Source organism: Myxine glutinosa, chromosome 1 (assembly GCF_964187855.1).
Source record: "Myxine glutinosa chromosome 1, kmMyxGlut1.1, whole genome shotgun sequence".
NCBI classification, from domain to species: Eukaryota; Metazoa; Chordata; class Myxini; order Myxiniformes; family Myxinidae; genus Myxine; species Myxine glutinosa.
The window spans coordinates 300,150,043-300,176,253 of record NC_136261.1 but is presented as its reverse complement, the minus strand read 5'-3'; the positions used below and the strand labels follow the sequence as shown (position 1 = coordinate 300,176,253).

Here is a 26,211-nt window from a genome sequence, read left to right as displayed (position 1 = left end):
GATGTGCGGAGTATCGTTGAGAGAGAGGAAGACAAATGATGAATTGCGAAAGATGATGGGAATAGAGCCTGTGATTGATGCTGTGACGAGGAACAGGTTGAGATGGTTTGGTCATGTGTTGAGGAAGGATGAAAGTGACTGGTTGAGAAGAGTGATGGAAATGAATGTAGAAGGAAGTAGAGGACAGGGAAGACCGAGAAAGACTTGGCTAAAGATGGTGGAAGAAGAAATGCGGGCAAGGGGGTTAACAAGGAGAGATGCAGAAAATAGGGCAAAATGGAGAAGATTGTCATGGAGACCGCAAGGCTAACCCCCGCTCTAGCAGGGAAAATGGCCTTTAAAATGCATGTTGTTGTTGTTGTTGATATGACCAGTGATGTGAATTTTATTGAAATGCTACAAATACTGTTTAGATTTTGATGATTAGCGTGTGATATGATTTAACGGATGTTTATATGAATCGTTTAAAATATAAAAGCCTTCAATTTCTGATATTTTGCCTTTTCATTTGGGCCTCCCAATTGAAGCCCTGCCCGTAGGACGGGTACCGTTGCTCGTATAATAAAATGTACAAAGGTCAATACTGTTCAAGGCAGCTACTTGTCTGGCTTACCATTCATTGCCTTCCGAACAATAAGTGAGGAAAGGAAATTGGAATTTGTTCATTCTGCTGAATACGATTGACAAATTTCAAGAGAAACACCGTGGGATATTCAATGTCGACCAACGGACAGTGCCAGTAGAAGGGTTTTCAAAGTTGAACGTCCTTCCGATAGCGGATAGACGGAGGTGTTTGACACCTCCGTTGTAACACGTTAATAATGTCTCACCTTGCATGTGAAACACCAAGGTGACAGTAACAGCTGGATTGAGATTCGAAACCAGGCTAGACAGCATCGAGGTGATTTTTCCAAGCTATTCTGCCAGCCATGAAATGATTACCAACTGATAAGAAGTCAATGAATGCATCTCGTTGATAAAAAGACTCAAAATAATATTGGTGTAGTCATCTTTTTTTTTTAAACAAACGTTAACTTCCTTACGTATACCAGATTCGGACGAGGTGGTGTAAGGATCAGAGCTTCCGCTCTAAATCTGGGAGATCGATGGTTCAAATCCCTGAAGCGGTTGACAAGTTATCGCGGTAATGGAAATCTGCTACGCACACACGGACACAGGGACAACCCGAAAACATAATGGTTTCAGTGCTTTCGGCTATGGAGGTACAAAAAGAGTCAATGACCTCTCGCTGGTGTCCATGTTCTTGCAAAATAGTATACAAGGTGGAGCACGATCTTTAAGATTATCCAGGTATGTCACTATCCCAACAAAAGCCACACATTCACCCGACAAGCCAAAGGCAAAATAGGGATTTTTATTTTTAACAGGTTAGGAAAAAATAAAGACCACACAATTTAGCCGATAATGTTATAGATCACGATCTATCAGGACATTAATAGTAGGACAGTTTTTTGTGCCAGATCAAACTAGCTTTACCACATTTACTTTGTGCCCTCTACACTCTACATTTCTAGGAAACAACCTCCCTTGGCAGGATAACAACCCACTTTGCATCTTATCAATGATACTGAACATGTAAGAGAGCACCTGTTCACACGTGCCATGGTCTGCAGCATCCCCAAACATGCTTCCACATGCAGTAAAGGTGTCGTGGTCAACTCCAGTCTTCATGCAACAATTGCACTTTAACCTGTGTTGCTGTATAGAATACCCTTAATTGAACATATGGGCTTGCTTGCTAGGGGAGGGGAGGGGGGGGAGGGAAGGGGGGGCGGGGAGGGGGGTGCGGGGAGGGAAGGGTTGGGGAAGTGGGAGCGGAGGGGTGGGAGCTCGCTGGATTTATATTTATCAGAAAGTCATCTGGCTACCCAAACAACTCAATTTTAAAATTCTGAGAAATTTTAGGGCAGCATAAAGAATAACTAATATCAGCAATAGGGCTATTAACAGAGGAAACAAAACAAGGATCAATTGTCCAATAATAACAGTCATAAATAAGGTCTCACCTGCAGATGCTGTTGGGGTTCCCAGTAGTGTGTGGCCTGTGTGGGTGTGTATATGTTCCCAGATGCCTGTACCGCCACTGGGAGCTGAATGCTGCCATTGACAAACTGTGGTGCAAATACAGGCGTTCCAATGGCATGGATGACTTCCTGTGCTGCTTTGGTCACAACAGCACCACAATCCTTATCCTCTGCTCCCCGTAGACCGAGCACCGTGGCCTGGCCGGGAGTCACCTGCACTATGGAGTAGGCCTCCTGAGAGAGAGACGTGTGCACAGAGGGTGCCACCTCACCACAGGCAGATGTCTGTGGCGTATAAATTGTCCAAGTCTCAGCCTGAGATGGCGAGATGGCATTGGATGCGTACAGCTGGCTGCTATCCACCGTGAGCAGCTCTTGGTGCACCGGGATGTAACTCTGCTGCTGGCCAACAGCTGTGGCTGAAGTTGGCAGCGCGAGCACCGTGGCAACAGCACTTTGCATGGGCTGTTGGGTAATGGCATACGAGACAGACGACGGAATGTCTACTTTGCGCTTTTTCACTGGCTGGAGCACACCCGACGATGCAGTCACCAATTGGCGCCGTTCTCCCACTTTGGCAGAGATTTGCTCTTGAGGGGGTGAACCAGAAGCTGGTGGAGGGCTTTGACCAGTGAGGGTCTGCTGCTGATGCAGCGGAGATGCGTGTGCTTGCAATAACACGTGCTGATTCTGGATTTGCTGCTGCAATTGCAGCTGCTGATGCTGAGCTTGCAAGGACTGGGCTGCGACAGCAGCTTCGGCAGATCCTTGCGGAGACTCTGCTTGTAACACGGGTATTTGCTGGCATGAGATAGACGGAGACTTCATCTGTAAAGTCACCTGTGGCGATTGTCCACCAGAAACTCCATCCTGTTGCAGTGGCGAGCCGATCGGCCGTGCAAGCTCCAGAAGGGAGCCAGCAACGTCCGCATTCTCAGAGTAGATACAGTGTCCGGGCTGCGCATACATCTGCGGTGTGGTCTGGACAAACTGTTGGAGAGCTTCAGGGCCTTTCACACTGAGGGAGTCGAGGAACTCCTTCATGCGGTTTTGTGGAATTGCTCGTGCCTTCATACGAACAAGCTCTTCATACGAGATGGTGTTGTCCAGGGAGTGGTTCATGCTGCCGGGAGACAGTCACTCCAGGGGCCTACATGAGGAAAGGGCATGGAGCAAGGACGAAGGAGATGGGAATGGGGGGGGGGGGGGAAAGAAAGGGGGGGGGGAGAGAGAGTTGGGAGATCGAGGGTGGTAAATAAAATAAGACAATCAAAGTGAGAGGTGCACATATATCAAAAGTGAGCAAGAATGGCAACACGTAACTTCAGAAAAAATATGCACTGAACAGCACTCTGGAGATAAAAAAAAACAACAACAAAAAATTACAGACATAAATATTTAGAGACCAATCCACAAGCAATTTCTTCCACAACAGAAAAAGTAAGCAAGCTAACCATTTGCAAACCAGCATGCGCAGTCCTTGCCAAACTATGACGACATGGTCCAAACTATGACGACATTGTCAAAACTATGATGACAATGTCAAAACTATGCCTGCATTGTCCAAACTATGGGGGCTACATGAGGAAAGACACGGTACGGTCCTTTACAGATGAAGTCCAAACTATGACTGCATTGTCCAAACTATGACTGCATTGTCCAAACTATGACTGCATTGTCCAAACTATGACTGCATTGTCCAAACTATGACTGCATTGTTCAAACTATGACTGCATTATCCAAACTATGACTGCATTGTCCAAACTATGGGGGCTACATGAGGAAAGACACGGTACGGTCCTTTACAGATGAAGTCCAAACTATGACTGCATTGTCCAAACTATGACTGCATTGTTCAAACTATGACTGCATTGTCCAAACTATGACTGCATTGTCCAAACTATGACTGCATTGTCCAAACTATGACTGCATTGTCCAAACTATGACTGCATTGTCCAAACTATGACTGCATTGTCCAAACTATGACTGCATTGTCCAAACTATGACTGCATTGTTCAAACTATGACTGCATTGTCCAAACTATGACTGCATTGTCCAAACTATGACTGCATTGTCCAAACTATGACTGCATTGTCCAAACTATGACTGCATTGTCCAAACTATGACTGCATTGTCCAAACTATGACTGCATTGTCCAAACTATGGGGGCTACATGAGGAAAGACACGGTACGGTCCTTTACAGATGAAGTCCAAACTATGACTGCATCGTCCAAACTATGACTGCATTGTCCAAACTATGACTGCATTGTCCAAACTATGACTGCATTGTCCAAACTATGACTGCATTGTCCAAACTATGCCTGCATTGTCCAAACTATGGGGGCTACATGAGGAAGGACAAGGTACGGTCCTTTACAGATGAAGTCCAAACTGTGACTGCATTGTCCAAACTATGACTGCATTGTCCAAACTATGACTGGATTGTCCAAACTATGACTGCATTGTCCAAACTATGACTGCATTGTCCAAACTATGACTGCATTGTCCAAACTATGGGGGCTACATGAGGAAAGACACGGTACGGTCCTTTACAGATGAAGTCCAAACTATGACTGCATTGTCCAAACTATGACTGCATTGTCCAAACTATGACTGCATTGTCCAAACTATGCCTGCATTGTCCAAACTATGGGGGCTACATGAGGAAAGACACGGTACGGTCCTTTACAGATGAAGTTCAAACTATAACTGCATTGTCCAAACTATGACTGCATTGTCCAAACTATGACTGCATTGTCCAAACTATGACTGCATTGTCCAAACTATGACTGCATTGTCCAAACTATGACTGCATTGTCAAACTATGACTGCATTGTCCAAACTATGACTGCATTGTCCAAACTATGACGACACGGTCCAAACTATGACGACACGGTCCAAACTATGACGACACGGTCCAAACTTTGACGACACGGTCTAAACTTTGACGACACGATCCAAACTATGACGACACGGTGCAAACTATGACGACACGGTCCAAACTATGACGACACGGTCCAAACTATGACGACACGGTCCAAACTATGACGACACGGTCCAAACTATGACGACACGGTCCAAACTATGACGACACGGTCCAAACTATGACGACACGGTCCAAACTATGACGACATGATGAACGCAATTTGACACATAATAGTAATACGAACGTGTCGATATAAAATTTTATTTTGAATAAAGCTTTATGAAGCCATTAAATCGAGTTGCATAGTGACCTCGCCAATGGACCGTTGTGTTGCACTTCATGGGAAGAGGAAACCGAAAGTGGGAGTGAAAGAAGCAGATAAGACATGCCGAGGATAAAAATGTCAACACTGTGATTAAGGGAATAAATGTAAAGGAGCGGGCCAGGATGAACGGGCCAGGATGAACGGACCAGGATGACCGGGCCAGGATGACCGGGCCAGGATGAACGGACCAGGATGAACGGACCAGGATGAGCGGACCAGGATGACCGGGCCAGGATGACCGGGCCTCCAAACCGTGCCATTACGGGTTAAAACTATCATCATTTTCATTCGCTTTCACGACCAAATATGAAATAACCCGCGCCTCCACAGTCTCCCACGGATCTGCGAAGGACACATCGACACGTTCCATTTGTTTATTTTTATTTAAAGGAATGTTTCCTCCAGAGTTTTCTAACGTGCTAGGCCTTGGGCTTCAAGAGGCCTTACAAGTCTCACTATCACCATCTCTCAGACTCTCTCGCTCTCGCTCTCTTGCCCGTCCTCACGCTCGCTCACTCACTCATTCATTCATTCTCTCTCTCTCTTTCATTCCCTTCCCTCCCCTGTGCCTCAGCTTTCCGGTAACTCGCCTCACGTCTCGTCTCTCGCCTCCGCGGGCGGCCCAGAGCAGGCTTCCCGCGGGGGAGGCGAACCGGGCCGGGCTTGCCGGACAGGCCCGGAGGTGGGGAGAGATGCCCGAGGAGCTAGACCGTGCGGGCGGCGCCAGCGTCACTGCTTGTCCGGCGCCATCTTGTTTGCAGCTGGAGCAGCGAACGGAGAGGATAGGGAGGGTGTTGAAGGAGGAAGCGAGAGGAACGACGATAGGGAATGGGGAGGGGACTTAGGAAGAGGAAGAAGAACACGTAAACGGACCATGGGCGCGAAAGGTATAAACTATAGGGAATTGTCGTAAAAAAAAACATTTAATTATAATCTGGACATTGTCGGCAGAGGTGACGTGTTATTTAAATATTTAATAACCAACCAGCTGGTATAATTTTCACTCTCGTACGTTGTATTACGGCCTATCATTCCTGTACGTATCATGACGTCACAGCGTCACCAATCAACATCGTCATAATCATTGCGCGGGATTAAAGGTTGTGTGTGTACTGTGGTTCCCGGACCCCGGTCACCTCTGATTAGTATCATTTATTGGTTATAATCCTCACATCGAGCACTGGAACTATTATAATTGAAGTAATAATAATTACTCCTAGCAAATAGGTTTACCATGGTAACGCCACACAATGGCCTACCATTGTCAATAATACCATAACTATCATGCTCAAGTCAAAGCAGCCGGTCACTGCCTTCCTGGTGCGGCACCGGAAAGGGGACGCTCTGTGTCTCGGAGCATACCGTCGCTGCACCAGAACGGAGATTATGGCGATTGGCTGGCCCTCGTGCACCTTCAATGAGGACTCCATAAGAGCAGGCAAGGCGGGGCATCAGTGAGTGTATTGATCGTCATTGGAGGGTTGCGAACCAGGTGTCCTGGACCAGCTGAACTAGCTGGCGCATTCAGTGGTGGATGTTAAAGATCCCAGGGTGGTGCTTTTCAAAACTCAATGGTATTCTTGAAATATTTACCCGCGCAGTCTTGAGAAGGACTAGGTGCGAGCCAACTCTTCGGTTTTTTTTAAATATCTCTGGGCATTAGGATTTGTTTAATTCACCGGGTAAGTTCTGAGGAGGCAGGCGTCATCCAAGTAATATGCACCATACCAAATGGTCATGTAACATGTGCTAAAGTTTCAAATTCCTCCATTGAACGGTTTTTGATGTACGCTCAACATGCGCTATATCAAATATAGTAGTCAAATAACATGTGCTAAAGTTTCAAATTCCTCCATTGAACGGTTTTTGATGTACGCTCAACATGCGCTATATCAAATAGTCAAATAACATAATGTCGTGCAACTCCGGTTAACATCAGAGTGGCGGATGGCCGAAACGGACTTATTCGGAGGCAACAACCAAGCACGGATTCGGCTATATGTCGCACGGGAGGAAGAAGGAAAATGGAGGCTGCGGTAAAAGCTTACCTTCAGCGCACCGACGTAGCTCCGGTCCTGTAAGGGGATTAACTCAAGCGGGCACAGGTTTAACAAGGGATGCAAAATAATACAAGGGTTTATTAAAGGAAAAAGGCAAGGACAGGAAAAAGCACGCACCGGTAACAAATATCCTAATCGGGACGTCCCCAAATGACAGATTTCAGAAACGAGACAAGGGAATATGAATTAATAAAAAGAATAGGTTTTTTGTTTTTTTTTGGATACAGAATCGAGGCTCGTGAAAGAGCTAACATTTATTTCACAAACAAAACAAACAGACAAACAAAATATATATAAAGAGGGAGCGGAAGACAAGATGGGGAGAGAAGGGGTAGCACACAAACACAACATTTGAGAGCAGGGAGATGTGTGGGAGGGAGAGGGCTTGGGGGGAGGAGGCATGGAAAGAGGGGGTGGGTGGGGGAAGTATAAAGCACAAGGACACCAAGAACTTCCAGGACAGAAGTTGGTATTTCAAAAAAGTGGATTTGGGGTGAAATTAGCGGGGGTAGAAAAGATCAAGGATTTGGATTGGGGAAGATAAGAGATGGTGGTGAACAGCTGTTTTAAAGACCTGGAGGGTGGAGTGGGATTGAAGAGAGTGAGGGAGTTTGTTCCAGAGGTGGGAGAAAAGAGGAATGAAGGAGTGAAGGTGAGCAGAGAGTCTTGATTTTGGCAGTTTAACAATAAGAGGGTTGCAGGCAGATCTTGTGCGACCTGTAGGAATATTTGGGGGACAGAGCCCAGAGAGAGCTGGGGGGGCAAGGCCAGAGAGGAGTCGGTAGAAGACGGAAAGACCACCAACCTGCCTGCGGTGAGTGAGTGAAAGGCCCTTGGAGTTATCTTCATCGCGGGAGATTCCAATGATTCTGAACGCTTTGGTTTCAACAGCGTGAAGACGAGCTAGGTGTGAGGCAGGAGCACCAGCACAGAGGGGAGAGCAGTATTCCATTGAGCTGCGGATGAAAGCCTTGTGTGTGGTGAGAAGCTCAGGTGTGCCAAGGAAGGACTTCGCACGACGGAGGATGCCCAGTCGGCGACTGGCTTTGGAGGCCAGATTTTGAAATGTGGTTTTCCCAGGAAAGATCATGGCAGATAGTGAGACCCAAAAGCTTGAGTGACAGAACTTCTTGGAGAGGATTATTCAGAAAGTGGATGGGAGGGTTGTCCAGTCGGTCTTTTCGGAGAGACATCGTAAGAGTGTGAGATTTGTCAGGATTGAAAGACATGTTCCACTTGTTTGCCCAGTCTGTGATTTTGTCCAGGTTTGCAGAGAGTGAGGAGGCTGCAGACTGCCGATCTGAGGGATGAGGAATGGAGCGACAGAGAGTAGAGTCATCAGCAAAGAGATAGAGAGGATTTTCAAGAGAGTCAGAGAGATCATTGATGAAGACCAGAAAAAGCACAGGGCCCAGAACACTGTCTTGGGGTACTCCAGCCTGAACAGGAAGAGGAGATGAGAGAAACAGGAACAGGAAGAGGAGATCATTCTTCGTGTAATTGGGAAAGGTAATGTAGTGTGCAGTCTTATCTGTCTGTAGTCTTGTGTGTAACACGGCCCCGCTCGGCCGCCACCAGGCCCCGCTCCACGCTCCGATCGTTTGCACATGAGGTAGGCCCCGTTCCAAGCTCTGATTCTCTCGCCGCCCACGAGGTCCATGCACCAGGCACCACACGTCCAACGCAGGCCCGCGAGCTCCACACAAGGTCGACCCTCAACTCGAGCACGAACACAGAACGACGAAGAACGGCAAAGGGGAGGAAGAGAGCGCGAGTCCACTGCACGCCAAGTGCCACTTCGAGCCAAGTTCAAGCCAACGAAGCAACTCTCACAATTCTCTCCCTGTCCGAACTCCACTGCTGGCCAACTCCTCTCCTTGCCAACTCACTCACTCTTGAACCCACTGCGTCTCAAGACTCATTGCCAGAAGCAAATGCTCTGAACCAACTGCCGCGCAACTGCTCTGCACCAACTGCCGCGCAACTCACTCTCAACCACTAAAAAGTCCTGCTGCCCCTCGTATCACTCCGCTGCGGTGATGTCAACCTTGGCGCGCCACCCAATCAGTGGCCTCCACCGAATCACAGGCCTGTTCCGTGATCATAGCACGTGGCACTCGAGGTGGATAGACCTGGCGGAGGTGTAAATGGCGGCGGCCATGCGGCGGTGTCCTGGCCTGGTTTCCTTCCTAAGTCATGTCAAGGGAGGGCGTTATTTAGTGTTGCAATAAAGATCCTAACTAAGTGTCTTAAGTGGTTGCGGTGCCAAAAGGGACAAAGGTTTGGCTAACCAGGTGAGGACACACAGTGGCGCTACTCTTTAATCCCTAACTCACCTCCTGGTAGGTTCACAAGTATACTCCTTACCCGACAAAACGCCTACATATGAACTTATTACAGGTAGTTTTCCTTACCGCAACAGACGAAGCACGTTACCTATTCAGATCTATCTGCTCTACATATCACTACCCCGCCAGACATAACACAGCCCCCCCCCCCCATCCCCCCTGGAACCGTAGCTCCTGCAAGGTTCACTGCAGGTGCTACCATCCCAGTCTCAACGCTTACTGTCACACACTTAATTAACCTATGAAATAAATCAGGAGGGTGTGGGAAGTGAGTCGGACTACTTACCTACACTTCCTTAAGATTCTAAACCCCTTAACAATCATGCATTGATGTATTTACATTTTCCTCTTTGTTCCTGCGGAGAGAGGAAACAAACAACACTCAAAAATCTACCTTAACCACAAACCTTTGCCTTATTCAAAAATTCAAAACTCTATAACATTTGTACATACCCCGGTCGACAGACCGCGTCCCCCGGTGGATGCCACAAGACACAACCTTACCTGCGGGGCCATCCCCAATGCACCCATAAATTTCCACGGGCCCTGTCCAGATGTTGCAGGTGAGTGACATGGCTCGGTGGATTTCGCCCACATTCATTCAACACAAACCCCTTAACCACTCATTCTCATTCCACCACTCATTACTGCATTTCAAAAATCAACAAAGCACTTACTTCACACCCCCCCCCCCCCCCCCCCGCAGGACCATGGCATTGATGTCATATACATGTGTGCATTCCTCAACTATGCAGCGGGGAAGTACCGCACAAAGATGGTGGGGGCGCCTCAGGCTGTGGTGCCCACAGTCCCAAAAACAAGTCAACCGACTTACAAGTTCATTGCCCCCCCCCCCCCCCTTTACCTCTTGGCCCCATGACAGCCCAACAGCCCCTTTCTGCTGTTCCCTCGCCGGTGAGGGTCTCCACACACCAGGCTCCTCCGTGGCCTCCTGCTTCCGCACAGCTACACGGGTCACCGGGAATCTCCGTTACCCCTCGGCGCCAAACCAGACCCTCCACCGATGAGCTCCAATTTCCAGATACCACCGGCTGCCAGGGCTAATTGCCGCAGAGGGGGGCCGCAGGCATCGCTCCTCAGAGCTTGATCCATACCTGCGGACACACACACCTTCCCCACCCACAAGATCCCCAAAACACACTTCCTCCCCTGCTACCATTCAATTCTCAACACAACTCAGCACAATTACTAAGATGGTGTAAAATATTGTTGCGGATATGAGGATGGCATTTTTTTGATTGTGTGTATTGGATTGTGGTAAACTGCTGTGTACCATTGGTTGGATATGGCCCCTCTTGCCTCCAGAATTGTATAAAGGTAAAAAGGGCGTCTCGGTAATTAGTCCATAAGCATACACGTCAGCCAATCATAGAATGCCCCTGTTCGATAGCTTATATCTTATTATGTGTCTTAGGGTAAGGCTGTGTCTCCCATTAACTTAAATACTCCATTGTACCAAGTGAAATAAGAATAGGTCCCCTTTCATTTCATTTCGATGGCCAACTGCATTTTGGGCGGTTTTCTCTTCAACCACCATTGGCCACGAGGCAGGGTTGGGGAAGAAAGGCGGGTCCCCACCTCGTCAGAGAGGGGAGGAGTGAGCCAGCCCCACTCGACCAACCATGAACAAGGGGTTTGGCTTGAGAGGGTGGAGGAAGAGCGTTTGGGGGAGGTTCGCAAAGGTTGAGGGGCGAGGCCTATATAACCCACTGCGGGGCGTTCCCGAAAGAGTTGAGACGAGGGAGTTGAGACGAGGGAGTGGAGACGAGGGAGTTGAGACGAGGGAGTTGAGACAAGGAGGGAGGAGACAAGAGCTGGGTCGTCAGAGAGTTGCGCTTTTACTGAGTCCAAAGAAAGAGCTGGATCGTCAGAGAGTTGCGCTTTTACTGAGTCCAAAGAAAGAGCTGGATCGTCAGAGAGTTGCGCTTTTACTGAGTCCAAAGAAAGAGCTGGGTCGTCAGAGAGTTGCGCTTTTACTGAGTCCAAAGAAAGAGCTGGGTCGTCAGAGAGTTGCGCTTTTACTGAGTCCAAAGAAAGAGCTGGGTCGTCAGAGAGTTGCGCTTTTACTGAGTCCAAAGAAAGAGCTGGGTCGCCAGAGCAGATGCGCTTTTACTGAGACAAGCAGCTCCGACCCGTGACTCCGCGCACACGACAGGCTCGGTGGCATCAGCGGCCGTCGAGGTCCAGCCCGACGTCCCATGCGGGATCAAGCTCCAGCCAGCTCCGTGCCGTCCTCCCCCTCCAGCCACACACCTCCTTCCAGCAATCCACTCTGCAATTCCCCGCATGAGTCAGTGTCTTTGTTTGTTCTGTCCTGGGTAGGTAATTAAGCTTGTATAAGGAATTCACTGTGTCACCTGCGTCTCATGTCCCTGTAAATAATCGTGACTGCTCCTTTTTGCTTGTGTGTGTAAATAATAAATCCCGTTACTCTTCTGTACGTCTTCTTCCTCTTTGCATTCGGTCGCTTTAGAGTTTTCCCGATTGAGTAGCTGTGGCGCGATACGGCCAACGTTTGGGTTGAATCGGGTTTTAGTCGGGGAATAACTGTTCGGCCGCGGTTACACCACCACTCGGTCAAAATAACATCTAATCCGCGGTCCGTAACAAATTGGTAGTCAGGAGTTGGGATTCGAACCTGGGACTAAATTTATTTAGCCCAAATTTTGGACACCAATTGTGTTATTACAGTAACAAATTGGTGTCTGGCAGTGAGATTCGAGGCCCGAACCAAATTTTTAAAAAACATCTAGGAAAAAAGTTGGTCAAAATTTGGAGCTGCTGGAAATTTGTGTTGTTTTAAAGCAAAACCCGAATTTTGAAATCGCGCCATGGCTGGTCAAGGCGACGGGATGTCGGTGGGAGAGATAGACGGGGTAGAATCGACCCAGGACCCCAGGGAAGAAGTGGGGAAAATGGTGGAGGAGAGTAAAGAAGGTGTGGTTGAGGGGGTATCAGGCGCACAAAATGGCGCTCTCGCGCACGAGGTTGGGGCGGCTGCGGCCGCACCCTTTGTACTACCAACGGTGGCCCAAATGCAAGCCTTCATGGCCCAATTCATGGTGGAAATGCAGAAAGAAAACGACAGTATGGAACGAATGGAAAAAAGAATGAGGGCTGATAGTGAGCGAATGAGGGAGAAATTGAGTAACCAAATTGAAGCAATAACGAACGAAATGAGGGCCGATAATGAGGAACGGGCGAGGGACAGAGTCGCATATGAAGTAAGGGAAGCGGAGAGGGACAGAGACCGCGGGTTGGGCGAGCAGGTCCCACGGGTGCACGAGAAGGTAACGCAGGTCTAGAAGCGCTGGTTGAGCGAAGCGGAGGTGAGCGCGGGTACAATGACAGGGGTAGAAATCGCGACACGGGGTTTGGAAAAGCCGGCGACCGATGAGGTAGAGGGAATTTTATTAAAGCCAACGGTCGTCGAGGTGAGTAAAGAAAAAGTGGAAGTGGGCATTGAAATTGAAGAGACCGGGGACTTAGAAAACCACTCGCGGCAGGAGGAAAAGATGGAATATGTACAAAGTCCCTGCTCAAATCATGAGTATGTGCTCACTAACCAAATAAAGAGTTTGCAGGTGCGCGTGGAGAAGGGAATCCCCCAGGTGAGTCGTGCTGTATATTGTGCGGGTAGATTTTATAAAAGGATGTTTAACGACAAAAGAATCGTCGCGCGATTGGGATCGATATGGCACCCGGGCGTTGGTGAAGGGTCCTGTGTGAGTGGAAATGGCACGCGTGTGAAAAAAAAGTGTGCGTCGGCGAGTGGGTGTGTTATAAAGTGTGGGAGTGAAACAGAGTGCGAGCGAGCATGCACGTCGGGGTGTACGGAGTGTACGTGCGAGGGTGAGAGTGACCCGGAGAGTGAGTTGGTGGTGGAGCGGGTGCGAGAATGCACGTTTGGAATGGTTGAGGGTGTGCGAGGAAGCACACCTGAGTTGGTGGTAGCGCGGGTGTGGGAGAGCCCATGTGAGCGCATTAGTGGGTGGATGCCAGAGTGCACGCCCATGGTGAGTGTTATGGAGGACGTAACGGAGGAGAGGTGTGGACCGAGGTGTGCGAGTGGCGAGTGTGCGCAAGAGTGTGCGCGAGAGGCGTGGTTTGTAACAGGGAGTGCGTTGGTGGAATGTACGGACGGCGTTGGAACGCCGGATTTGGTGAGGGTGAAAGGGGTAGCGTATGCGTGTGAGCATGCAGGTGAAGCATCGACGGTAACCGGGTTAGCGGTTAGGGCGACGGATAGCCGATGCGAGCACTCGGGGCGCGGTGTGCTTTGTTGGGTGCGAGGCCCGGCGCGGATCGAAGCTGCGTCGTTTCTCTTCGAAGCGTCGTTGCCGATTCGGGCTTGGCCCCGCCCTGCACGGTCGAGTCCGGGCCTTGGCGGGCGAGGCGACCGGTCCGGTTCAAGGGCGAGTGGGAGGAAGCGGAACGGTGCCCCCTCGCGGGGACGGGGTTCCGACCGGGGGAGATTGAGCCATCGGGCCCGGGACCGCAAGGTGTCGCGCCGAGATGGTGCGTGGAATCTCGGCCCGACCAAACCACCTCCCTTGAACCGAAAGCCGGACGGATTCAACCTGCAGGCGACTAAACCACCCGAATTCATTGCTCGGCTTTACGAAGCCGAGTTTAATGATGTCATGACGCACCGAGGCTAGGATATAGCGGACTGTGATGATGGTGATAGTGATAGTGTTTTGATCCGAAATTTAGAATAGTGAATATAATTGGCAGAAATTGGAAAATTTTTGATTGGCTGAAATTTGGTGAGCAAAATTTATAGTAAGAGATGCCCCATGTGATGGGATGGCAACTCTGTCATCCCTCACAGAGGGGGGCAAAGGAGCACTAGTTTATGGGGTTTATGGCAGTGAAAACTAGCCCGGGTGGGTTAGGATATATCGTGTGTAGGGATCTAGCGAAGATGACATTAGGTAACGTTAAGGTTTAGTTAGTGACTGATACCTGTAGTGGGGACGCAGGTAGTTTAGTGTGGATGATAATGACGAGGGAGCACAATAGTTTAAAGGGACAACTGGGAAGCGCAAGTTTCAGAGGGGAGTAGTTAGATGAGATGATGCCATGTGTTTGAGGATTGAACAGGTGAGATTGAACAGGTGTGATTGCACAGGTGTGCAACTGGACAGGTGTGTGGAGCAGTGTATGAGTGAGTGAAGGTGATTGTGTATTGTGCTGACCAAATGGTCCAGGAAGAGGAGGAGGGTGCAGGTGGCACCAGGTATGATTGCACAGGTGTGCAACAACAGGTATGAGGAACAGGTGTATGGAATAAATGGTAGTGTGGAATATATGGGGTATTGGAATGGATGGTCGTGGAGTGAGTAGGATGGAAACTGTGGAGTGGAGTGGATGGTGCGGAGGTGTGAATGGGGGAAGAGTGGACCCCCATCATGAATACCCGGGGCGGGTAGTGTAAGTGTTAGGTAGAGGGTATAGGTAAATTGTAGTTGGATATTGGCATCTGTGGTGCGGGTGAGAGAATGGCATTTGGATGGGTGCATTAGTGTTGTGGAAATGGCTGGGCGTGTAGCCTGTTAGTGTGTGTAGTTGGTTTGGGCACTCCACCACTGTGAGGATGTCGGCCAGGTGAGGCCGCAGGTGGGCTCTGGGAGCCGGTAGAGTTGTTGTGGATGGGGCCCGAGGATCCGGAGGACGGACCCGGGTAGCCCAGTGCCAGAGGGCACCAAGGGGTGACAGAGCCAGGAGGGGCCTTCCCCAGTTAGTTAGGTTAGGGTGAGGAGCTAGGTAAGCTCGGGTGGCAACTGCAGTGGTGGAGGTGTGCAGGTGGGTAGACCTGCTGGGAGAGCTACACGTCACAGCCCAGAAATTGTGCAAGGGCACCGGGAGATGAATCGGGGGAGTGAGACCCCAAATTTGAGAAGCACCACAGTTTGGTCAAACGGAATTGGTTTTTAGAACCCATAGTGTAAGTGGCCAATGGATTGGCAGGGAAAGACCCCGGGTAATGTAAAGTGTGTTAAAGTCATTTAGAGGATAGTTAGGATTGAAGTCTCCTCGCACCATCTACATCCACTCACCTGAGGTGACAGGTACTCCACACCATGCCATGTTTAATTATTAACGCACAGGTTGAAAACCCGGTGCGTTATAGCGTTTGCCTGGGAATTTCTGTCTCTCCAAAAGTGAAGCTCCAACAGTGTAGACGTTTCTGTCGCTCAGATGTGTAGACAGTTTCTGTCGCTCAGATGTGTAAACATGACGTCATCAAATCTATATTTAGGCTAACCATGGGCTACCCCTTTGGCTGGTACGCGGCCGCTCGCTAGTACATAATATAGGATATATTTGTTATATGTTATGTTATAGGATATATAGGATATATGTTATATGATATAGGATATATATAGGATAGGTTATAGGATATATATGTTATAGGATAGGAATATAGGACCCAAATGACCCAGAGGACCCAAATGACCCAGAGGACCCAAATGACCCAGAGGACCCAAATGACCCAAATGACCCAAATGACCCAGAGGACCCAAATGACCCAGAGGACCCAAATGACCCAGAGGACCCAAATGACCCAGAGGACCCAAATGACCCAGAGGACCCAAATGACCCAGAGGACCCAAATGACCCAGAGGACACAAATGACCCAGAGGACCCAAATGACCCAGAGGACCCAAATGACCCAGAGGACCCAAATGACCCAGAGGACCCAAATGACCCAAATGACCCAGAGGACCCAAATGACCCAGAGGACCCAAATGACCCAGAGGACCCAAATGACCCAGAGGACCCAAATGACCCAGAGGACCCAAATGACCCAAATGACCCAAAGGACCCAAATGACCCAGAGGACCCAAATGACCCAGAGGACCCAAATGACCCAGAGGACCCAAATGACCCAGAGGACCCAAATGACCCAGAGGACCCAAATGACCCAGAGGACCCAAATGACCCAGAATTTCTGTCTCTCCAAAAGTGAAGCTCCAACAGTGTAGACGTTTCTGTCGCTCAGATGTGTAGACAGTTTCTGTCGCTCAGATGTGTAAACATGACGTCATCAAATCTATATTTAGGCTAACCATGGGCTACCCCTTTGGCTGGTACGCGGCCGCTCGCTAGAACATAATATAGGATATATTTGTTATATGTTATGTTATAGGATATATAGGATATATGTTATATGATATAGGATATATATAGGATAGGTTATAAGATATATATGTTATAGGATAGGAATATAGGACCCAAATGACCCAGAGGACCCAAATGACCCAGAGGACCCAAATGACCCAGAGGACCCAAATGACCCAAATGACCCAGAGGACCCAAATGACCCAAATGACCCAAATGACCCAGAGGACCCAAATGACCCAGAGGACCCAAATGACCCAGAGGACCCAAATGACCCAGAGGACCCAAATGACCCAAATGACCCAGAGGACCCAAATGACCCAGAGGACCCAAATGACCCAGAGGACCCAAATGACCCAGAGGACCCAAATGACCCAAATGACCCAGAGGACCCAAATGACCCAGAGGACCCAAATGACCCAGAGGACCCAAATGACCCAGAGGACCCAAATGACCCAGAGGACCCAAATGACCCAGAGGACCCAAATGACCCAGAGGACCCAAATGACCCAGAGGACCCAAATGACCCAGAGGACCCAAATGACCCAAATGACCCAGAGGACCCAAATGACCCAGAATTTCTGTCTCTCCAAAAGTGAAGCTCCAACAGTGTAGACGTTTCTGTCGCTCAGATGTGTAGACAGTTTCTGTCGCTCAGATGTGTAAACATGACGTCATCAAATCTATATTTAGGCTAACCATGGGCTACCCCTTTGGCTGGTACGCGGCCGCTCGCTAGTACATAATATAGGATATATTTGTTATATGTTATGTTATAGGATATATAGGATATATGTTATATGATATAGGATATATATAGGATAGGTTATAGGATATATATGTTATAGGATAGGAATATAGGACCCAAATGACCCAGAGGACCCAAATGACCCAGAGGACCCAAATGACCCAGAGGACCCAAATGACCCAAATGACCTAAATGACCCAGAGGACCCAAATGACCCAGAGGACCCAAATGACCCAGAGGACCCAAATGACCCAGAGGACCCAAATGACCCAAATGACCCAGAGGACCCAAATGACCCAGAGGACCCAAATGACCCAGAGGACCCAAATGACCCAGAGGACCCAAATGACCCAGAGGACCCAAATGACCCAGAGGACCCAAATGACCCAGAGGACCCAAATGACCCAGAGGACCCAAATGACCCAGAGGACCCAAATGACCCAGAGGACCCAAATGACCCAGAGGACCCAAATGACCCAGAGGACCCAAATGACCCAAATGACCCAGAGGACCCAAATGACCCAGAGGACCCAAATGACCCAGAGGACCCAAATGACCCAGAGGACCCAAATGACCCAGAGGACCCAAATGACCCAAATGACCCAAATGACCCAGAGGACCCAAATGACCCAGAGGACCCAAATGACCCAGAGGACCCAAATGACCCAGAGGACCCAGATGACCCAGAGGACCCAAATGACCCAGAGGACCCAAATGACCCAGAGGACCCAAATGACCCAGAGGACCCAAATGACCCAGAGGACCCAAATGACCCAGAATTTCTGTCTCTCCAAAAGTGAAGCTCCAACAGTGTAGACGTTTCTGTCGCTCAGATGTGTAGACAGTTTCTGTCGCTCAGATGTGTAAACATGACGTCATCAAATCTATATTTAGGCTAACCATGGGCTACCCCTGTGTAGAAAAGTACATAATGTGAATACTAGTAGCAATTTTACAAAAACCATGGCATAATTTCAAATCTTGACCCGAGATGATAATTATGCTACATCATAATTTCCATGTGCCAACCTGGGCGGAATCCAAGTGGATTCACTTGTTTTATGATGCAGATGTTTGGATTGTGAGACACATCATGACGTGGGTGTGACATTGTGCTTGATGTTCCATCTCTTCCTCCTTATGAGGATTGATGATGAATTTGGTGATGGCAAATTTTGGCTAGAGGGATTGTGGAGACGAATTTGGTATAAGGGAAATATGGGGAAGACGTGACAGTAGCGACGGATTGGTAAATGTGTAGATTTTTGTAAATATGGGGTAAGGGCAAGGGTAGTGTAGGTGACAGGGGGGGTGACGTACGGTAGGGACGAGCTTTCTCACTTCGCCCTCCGTACGCATTTCGCCTTGCATTGCCTTGTTTGATGTGTATCCTTGTGACCTTACCCCTCGCTCATTTGTCTTCCCCCTTTTGTCTCCCACATGACCTGTGCGCCATTGGGCGCCGAGAGGAGCGTGCGTGAGTCGGCCATTGTGCGCCCGAAATTCCCAGAACCAGCTGTCTGCATCGATGCACCACATTATGGACCACATGTCTGTGGCCGAGCACCACTTATGGACCCCATGGGTTGGGGCATGGCCCCTCTGCTGGAACCGGCCATGAGGGCCCGAAATCTTGCTGGCGGACCTTGGCCACAGGGCACCGATGCCCCACAGGTGAACCACACGTAGTCGGCCCTGTGGGCCATAAATAAAGATAAATAAAATGGACACGTTTGGGCAAGCTTTATTGCAAATAGGCCGCCAGTAAGAAAATGAAGGAAAAGACAACAACTGGAAGAAATAATAATAGCCAGCAGAGGGAGCCGAAGAGCAAGAGATCACCTGCAGGGTTAGGGGTTGTTGATTTATTTTTATTATTGAACATACATGAACACTGATAAACAATGGTGACTGCACCGATTGGTGCTTGGGGGTGTATTGGTGCGTTTTTAGGTGCTTTCATGGTGCATTGATGCAGAGCAGACTGTCTCCCCCTCCCAGAAAGAACAGATCACAGGTCCTGGGTTAGTTTTGTAAATAAAAGTAGCGTCAATTATAAATAATGCTCCCCACCGTCAGTGTGTAGTTTGAAGACCATTCCGCAATTCGGTTAACTGTGGGCGTAAGTCTGTTAGGCAGGGTGCAATGGAGCAGCGGGACACATTTATCTATGTTTTAAAACTGTCGCACTCAGGGTCAGGTTAAAAGTAGAGGGAACTACACCTACGTGTCACACTAAATAAAAGTTGTAGGCCCGGGACGTGCCTAAGAGGAGGAGGGTGCAGTGTTGCGGATATGAGGATGGCATTTTTTTGATTGTGTGTATTGGATTGTGGTAAACTGCTGTGTACCATTGGTTGGATATGGCCCCTCTTGCCTCCAGAATTGTATAAAGGTAAAAAGGGCGTCTCGGTAATTAGTCCATAAGCATACACGTCAGCCAATCATAGAATGCCCCTGTTCGATAGTTTATATCTTATTATGTGTCTTAGGGTAAGGCTGTGTCTCCCATTAACTTAAATACTCCATTGTACCAAGTGAAATAAGAATAGGTCCCCTTTCATTTCATTTCGATGGCCAACTGCATTTTGGGCGGTTTTCTCTTCAACCACCATTGGCCACGAGGCAGGGTTGGGGAAGAAAGGCGGGTCACCACCTCGTCAGAGAGGGGAGGAGTGAGCCAGCCCCACTCGACCAACCATGAACAAGGGGTTTGGCTTGAGAGGGCGGAGGAAGAGCGTTTGGGGGAGGTTCGCAAAGGTTGAGGGGCGGGGCCTATATAACCCGCTGCGGGGCGTTCCCGAAAGAGTTGAGACGAGGGAGTTGAGACGAGGGAGTGGAGACGAGGGAGTTGAGACGAGGGAGTTGAGACGAGGGAGTTGAGACAAGGAGGGAGGAGACAAGAGCTGGGTCGTCAGAGAGTTGCGCTTTTACTGAGTCCAAAGAAAGAGCTGGATCGTCAGAGAGTTGCGCTTTTACTGAGTCCAAAGAAAGAGCTGGATCGTCAGAGAGTTGCGCTTTTACTGAGTCCAAAGAAAGAGCTGGGTCGTCAGAGAGTTGCGCTTTTACTGAGTCCAAAGAAAGAGCTGGGTCGTCAGAGAGTTGCGCTTTTACTGAGTCCAAAGAAAGAGCTGGGTCGTCAGAGAGTTGCGCTTTTACTGAGTCCAAAGAAAGAGCTGGGTCGCCAGAGCAGATGCGCTTTTACTGAGACAAGCAGCTCCGACCCGTGACTCCGTGCACACGACAGGCTCGGTGGCATCAGCCGCCGTCGAGGTCCAGCCCGACGTCCCGTGCGGGATCAAGCTCCAGCCAGCTCCGTGCCGTCCTCCCCCTCCAGCCACACACCTCCTTCCAGCAATCCACTCTGCAATTCCCCGCGTGAGTCAGTCTTTGTTTGTTCTGTCCTGGGTAGGTAATTAAGCTTGTATAAGGAATTCACTGTGTCACCTGCGTCTCATGTCCCTGTAAATAATCATGACTGCTCCTTTTTGCTTGTGTGTGTAAATAATAAATCCCGTTACTCTTCTGTACGTCTTCTTCCTCTTTGCATTCGGTCACTTTAGAGTTTTCCCGATTGAGTAGCTGTGGCGCGATACGGCCAACGTTTGGGTTGAATCGGGTTTTAGTCGGGGAATAACTGTTCGGCCGCGGTTACACCACCGCTCGGTCAAAATAACATCTAATCCGCGGTCCGTAACAATATGTTACAAGGGTTGCCATGGCCTGCCACATGTGAAATCCCAGTTCACATTTAAATCCATATTTCCAAAAGCACAATAATCACAATAATCACCAGTCATCCTCATTTTCTCCAACCTCATGACCACATAGAAACACATAACCACTACACAAAAACATACGCCACCCACAAGACACTGTGTGGCCCACATTCCATCCCCCTCACCGGCCATGTCATCACTCGCACCCGCCTCCCAACTCCAAATTACATGTCCCCAATTTGAATAGCAAGTCCTGGAGCCTGGGACAGTAACCATCAAGGCCTTACCTCTACCTTGATGCACAGGTAACTTCCGGTTGGTCAGGTCCAAAGTGCAATCTACCCACAAAATCCCAAAATTTATCAGTGGGCCAATCAAATTTTTCCAAATTTCTCTTTTGTCCCCATTACACTGGCAGGTACGTGGATCTGCATCCAACGGTGATTATCACTACACAACTACCTGTGGTCAAGACAGCTCTGCACCTCTACCGTGCAACGGTCATCGGGACAAGGTGAGCAGTCAAAACGCCAACATGAGTGTCCACAAGGGTGCGACCCACCATCCATCCTTCGGCCCCCCTGCGAGGAACACAGCTGCACCAGCCCCAGCTGGCCAATGTGGTGAGCACCTGCTGCCAAAAACACACTACCACATGCACAACCTCGGCCCTAGGGGGCACGGTCGCAGTGCGTGGCATCCTTAGAGCCACGTCCCCTGCACCTCCACATCATCCCCCAGTCTGACCACAGAACTGCAGCCCCCCCCAGTGCTCACCCACACTTGACCACACCAAGGTCCAGTCAACAGCCATGCTCCACCAGGAGACTCACCCAGAAGACATGGTCCACACCCCTCGGACACGCACAGCACCACGTTGACCCTCAGGCTACACAACTACATCCCCATGATCCCGCGTCCCAAATATTGGCGAAGTCGCCCCCGCAACCAGTCGAAGCTGTGTCCTGCTACCCTGTCAATTTTATCACAGCCTCCAACACTTTGGTCTAACACACCTGGATCAATAATGGCGTCACTATACAGTGTCCACCATTTCCCTTCACAAAATTCACCCTTAAATTTACATCTAACCCACAGATTACCCATGCCAAACATTTGTCACAATTCACTCATTTCACCAAAGAAAGATGCTTTGCCATACACATGCCAGCCGAGCATGGCCCATATGCTCGGCACGTTACACATTCCAAATTCAACAATCCCCGTGGCTCTCTTCCCAACCCGAGAGTCCATAAATCATAACGAGACATCTGTGGAAGATCATTCTCACCATCATGTTCCACAAATGCCCCAATGGTTGTCCGGCAGGCTGTCTCATTCCTGCCCATTCGGTTCGACCCGCGTCCATAGCCCAGCACAGCATGGCAGGTCACCACATGCCGGCTGTCCCAAAGTCTCAGGGAGAGGGTGTCAGGCCGCATGCCCGGGCGGTCACTACATCAGGCCCAAGTTGGCCGTCCGCAGTGCCACCACCAAAGCGCGACCCACAACACCTCCCCCTAGTGGTCCTCAATATCTGCCCCCCCCCCCAGGCTTGAGAAACCACCTTGGACCCCCTGGAGGTCTTAACCCCCACCAGGGTCCGGTGACCCTGCCGGCCCGAGCCACATGCCCGGCCGGCCTCCCTGACGGACAAGGGACGCCACACTCCACCAGACCGGGGGCCCAGGTTGTACCTCAACACCCAAGGCTGGACCCCACGTCCAAATCTTGCAGCACAGCCCCCCAGCTGGCTGGCATAACCAAATTTTGAAAGGGGCAACCTTTGCCCAAGGCCATCACCATTGGCCTCCCCATGTCCAAATCCCGCAATCCGGGTACCATCTCCAACCAAGGCTGCTCCAAATCAAATTCCCATTTTAATTTTATTTTAGATTTTCTTTTACCAATTTTTGCCCCAGGTGTCCAATCACCGCAGCTGCAGGTAACAACCTCTATCACAGGTTGTTCTGCCCCTCCCTGCAGCTGCTCCAAATACCCTACGGGTACCAAATCTCCAGAGGCTCTATCTCCCGACTCCCCAAGGTCCAAATCCAGTCCGGAGTCAACACACTCCCCCAACTGGTTGTCCAATTTTGGAGCCTCCGTGACCAAATCGTAGTGTACGGTGAGGGTCCACTTGGTTGTTCCAACCACCTCCTCGGACCGACTCACCTCATCCCCCAAACTCCTTTGGGCCCGGTCAAACTCGTCCTCGTTGGGACTGTCCCAGGTCCCCAGCCGCTGGATCACATCATCCTCATCATCATCATCATCATCATCATTACACCAAACCATTTCTGGCCCCGACAGGTTTTCATCAATAAATACCCGGTCCGGCTCCACCACACGGACCCCCAATAATGTTACCCCCTCTCGCTCTGCACCACCGCCCTGGTGCTGCACAATTCCGAATTCAACCCCCGGTTGATGTGTTGGGGCATCCACCCGCGGTCCCGATAGACAACCAGGCCAGCAGGTGGGAAACATTCCCTGTTACAATTTAATTCTCCCTTCACCTCTTGGCACTCCACACTCACCTGTAAGCACTCCCCGTTTACCTGCAGGCATTCCCCATTCACCTCTTCACATGCCGTTCCCTCTGCAATTCCCAATTTGCATTCCCCCCATTAAGAATGAATTTCTGCCACCTTGGCTTCTCCTGTGCCCCGACGGCACCATTCGTTCGTCCTTCCCTCAATTTATTCGTCGAGGCATCCATTTTGTTAATCAGTCCCTCAATTTTTCCTTTAATTTGCCCCTCAAATTGATCACTCATTCCCTTCATTCCTTCCCTACATTCATTCCCCTGGGACTCCATTTTGTTTTGCATTTCACTTTTCATTTCTTTCATGTTATATTCCAATCCCACAATTTGATTTTCCAACCCATCCTTCATTCCCTGCATAAATTTCATTAAGGCCTGGTTGTCTATGGGGGCCGTCCCTGTGGCGGGGAAAGTTCCGACACTACCCTCTACCTCCTCTACTTCCGACTCACTCCCAAGAATTCCCGCATCTTCCATCCCTTCTTCCATACCGCTCACCTCCTCCTCCGTAAAGGAGGTCGCTTTCCCGCGCGGCTTTACAATAGGAATTGAATTAATTTAATGACGCACCTTTCGCGTCGTGCAAGCCCAATCGACTATATAAAATTTTCGCCTCCGACTACGAAAAATTTTCGTTCAAATTCTCCACTCCTTGACACCAATTTGATTCTGAGTTCAACCCCACTACCTGACAACAGTTGTCGCGCAACTCTGGTTGACACCAGAGTCGCGGATGGCCTAAACGGTCTTATTCGGAGGCAACAACCAAACACGGATTCGGCTATATGTCACGCGGGAGGAAGAAGGAAAATGGAGGCTGCGGCAAAAGCTTACCTTCAGCGCACCGACGTAGCTCCGGTCCTGTAAGGGGATTAACTCAAGCGGGCACAGGTTTAACAGGGGATGCAAAATAAAACAAGGGTTTATTAAAGGAAAAAGGCAAGGACAGGAAAAAGCACGCGCCGGTAACAAATATCCTAATCGGGAGGTCCCCACACGACAGATTTCAGAAACGAGATGAGGGAATATGAATTAATAAAAAGAACACGTTCGTCATGTAATTGGGAAAGGTAATGTCGTGTGCAGTCTTATCTGTCTGTAGTCTTGTGTGTAACACAGCCCCGCACGGCCGCCACCAGGCCCCGCTCCACGCTCCGATCGTTTGCACATGAGGTAGGCCCCGTTCCAAGCTCCGATCCTCTCGCCGCCAACGAGGTCCGTGCACCAGGCACCACGCGTCCAACGCAGGCCCGCGAGCTCCACACAAGGTCGACCCTCAACTCGAGCACGAACACAGAATGACGAAGAACGGCAAAGGGGGGAAGAGAGCGCGAGTCCACTGCATGCCAAGTGCCGCTTCGAGCCAAGTTCAAGCCAACGAAGCAACTCTCACAATTCTCTCCCTGTCCGAACTCCACTGCTGGCCAACTCCTCTCCTTGCCAACTCACTCACTCTTGAACCCACTGCGTCTCAAGACTAACTGCCAGAAGCAACTGCTCTGAACAAACTGCCGCGCAACTGCTCTGCACCAACTGCCACGCAACTCACTCTCAACCACTATAAAGTCCTGCCGCCCCTCGTATCACTCTGCGGCGGTGACGTCAGCCTTGGTGCGCCACCCAATCAGTGGCCTCCACCGAATCACAGGCCTGTGGTGTGGTCATAGCACGCGGCACTCGAGGTGGATAGGCCTGTCAGAGGTGTAAATGGCGGCGGCAATGCGGCGGTGTCCTGGCCTGGTTTCCTTCCTAAGTCATGTCAGGGGAGGGCGTTATTTCGTGTTGCAATAAAGATCCTAACTAAGTGTCTAAGTGGTTGCAGTGCCAAAAGGGACAAAGGTTTGGCTAACCAGGTGAAGAAACACAGGGGCGCTACTCTTTAATCCCTAACTCTACTTAACACACGAACCTCCTGGTAGGTTCACAAGTATACTCCATACCCGACAAAACGCCTACACATGAACTTATTACAGGTAGTTTTCCATACCGCGACAGACGAACCACGTTACCTATTCAGATCTATCTGCTCTACATATCACTACCCCGCCAGACATAACAATAATTATGCTAAAGTTTCAAAATCCTCCATTGAACCGTTTTTGATGTACGCTCAACATGCGCTATATCAAATAGTCAAATAACATGTGCTAAAGTTTCAAATTCCTCCATTGAACAGTTTTTGATGTACGCTCAACATGCGCAATATCAAATAGTCATACAACTTATGCAAAAGTTTAAAATTCCTCCATTGAACGGTTTTTGATGTACGCTCAACATGCGCTATATCAAATAGTCATATAACATATGCTGAAGTTTCAAATTCCTCCATTGAACGGTTTTTG

General features: G+C 49.5%; 1 protein-coding gene across 2 annotated transcripts in view; it reads right to left on the bottom strand.

The window, feature by feature from the left end:
- Positions 1 to 6,121, bottom strand: part of QRICH1 (glutamine rich 1) — a 36,479-nt gene extending 30,358 nt beyond the window's left edge. For both annotated transcript variants that reach the window (XR_010986931.2, XM_068135191.2), the window contains exons 1-2: positions 5,888 to 6,121; positions 2,028 to 3,195 (exon numbers count right to left, since the gene is read on the bottom strand). Coding sequence is in view for 1 of the 2 variants with exons in the window: in XM_068135191.2 (XP_067991292.1) it covers positions 2,028 to 3,167 (1,140 nt within the window). In the remaining variant the exon portion in view is untranslated. The remainder of the gene's footprint in view (positions 1 to 2,027; positions 3,196 to 5,887) is intronic.
- Positions 6,122 to 26,211: the final 20,090 nt, after the last annotated feature.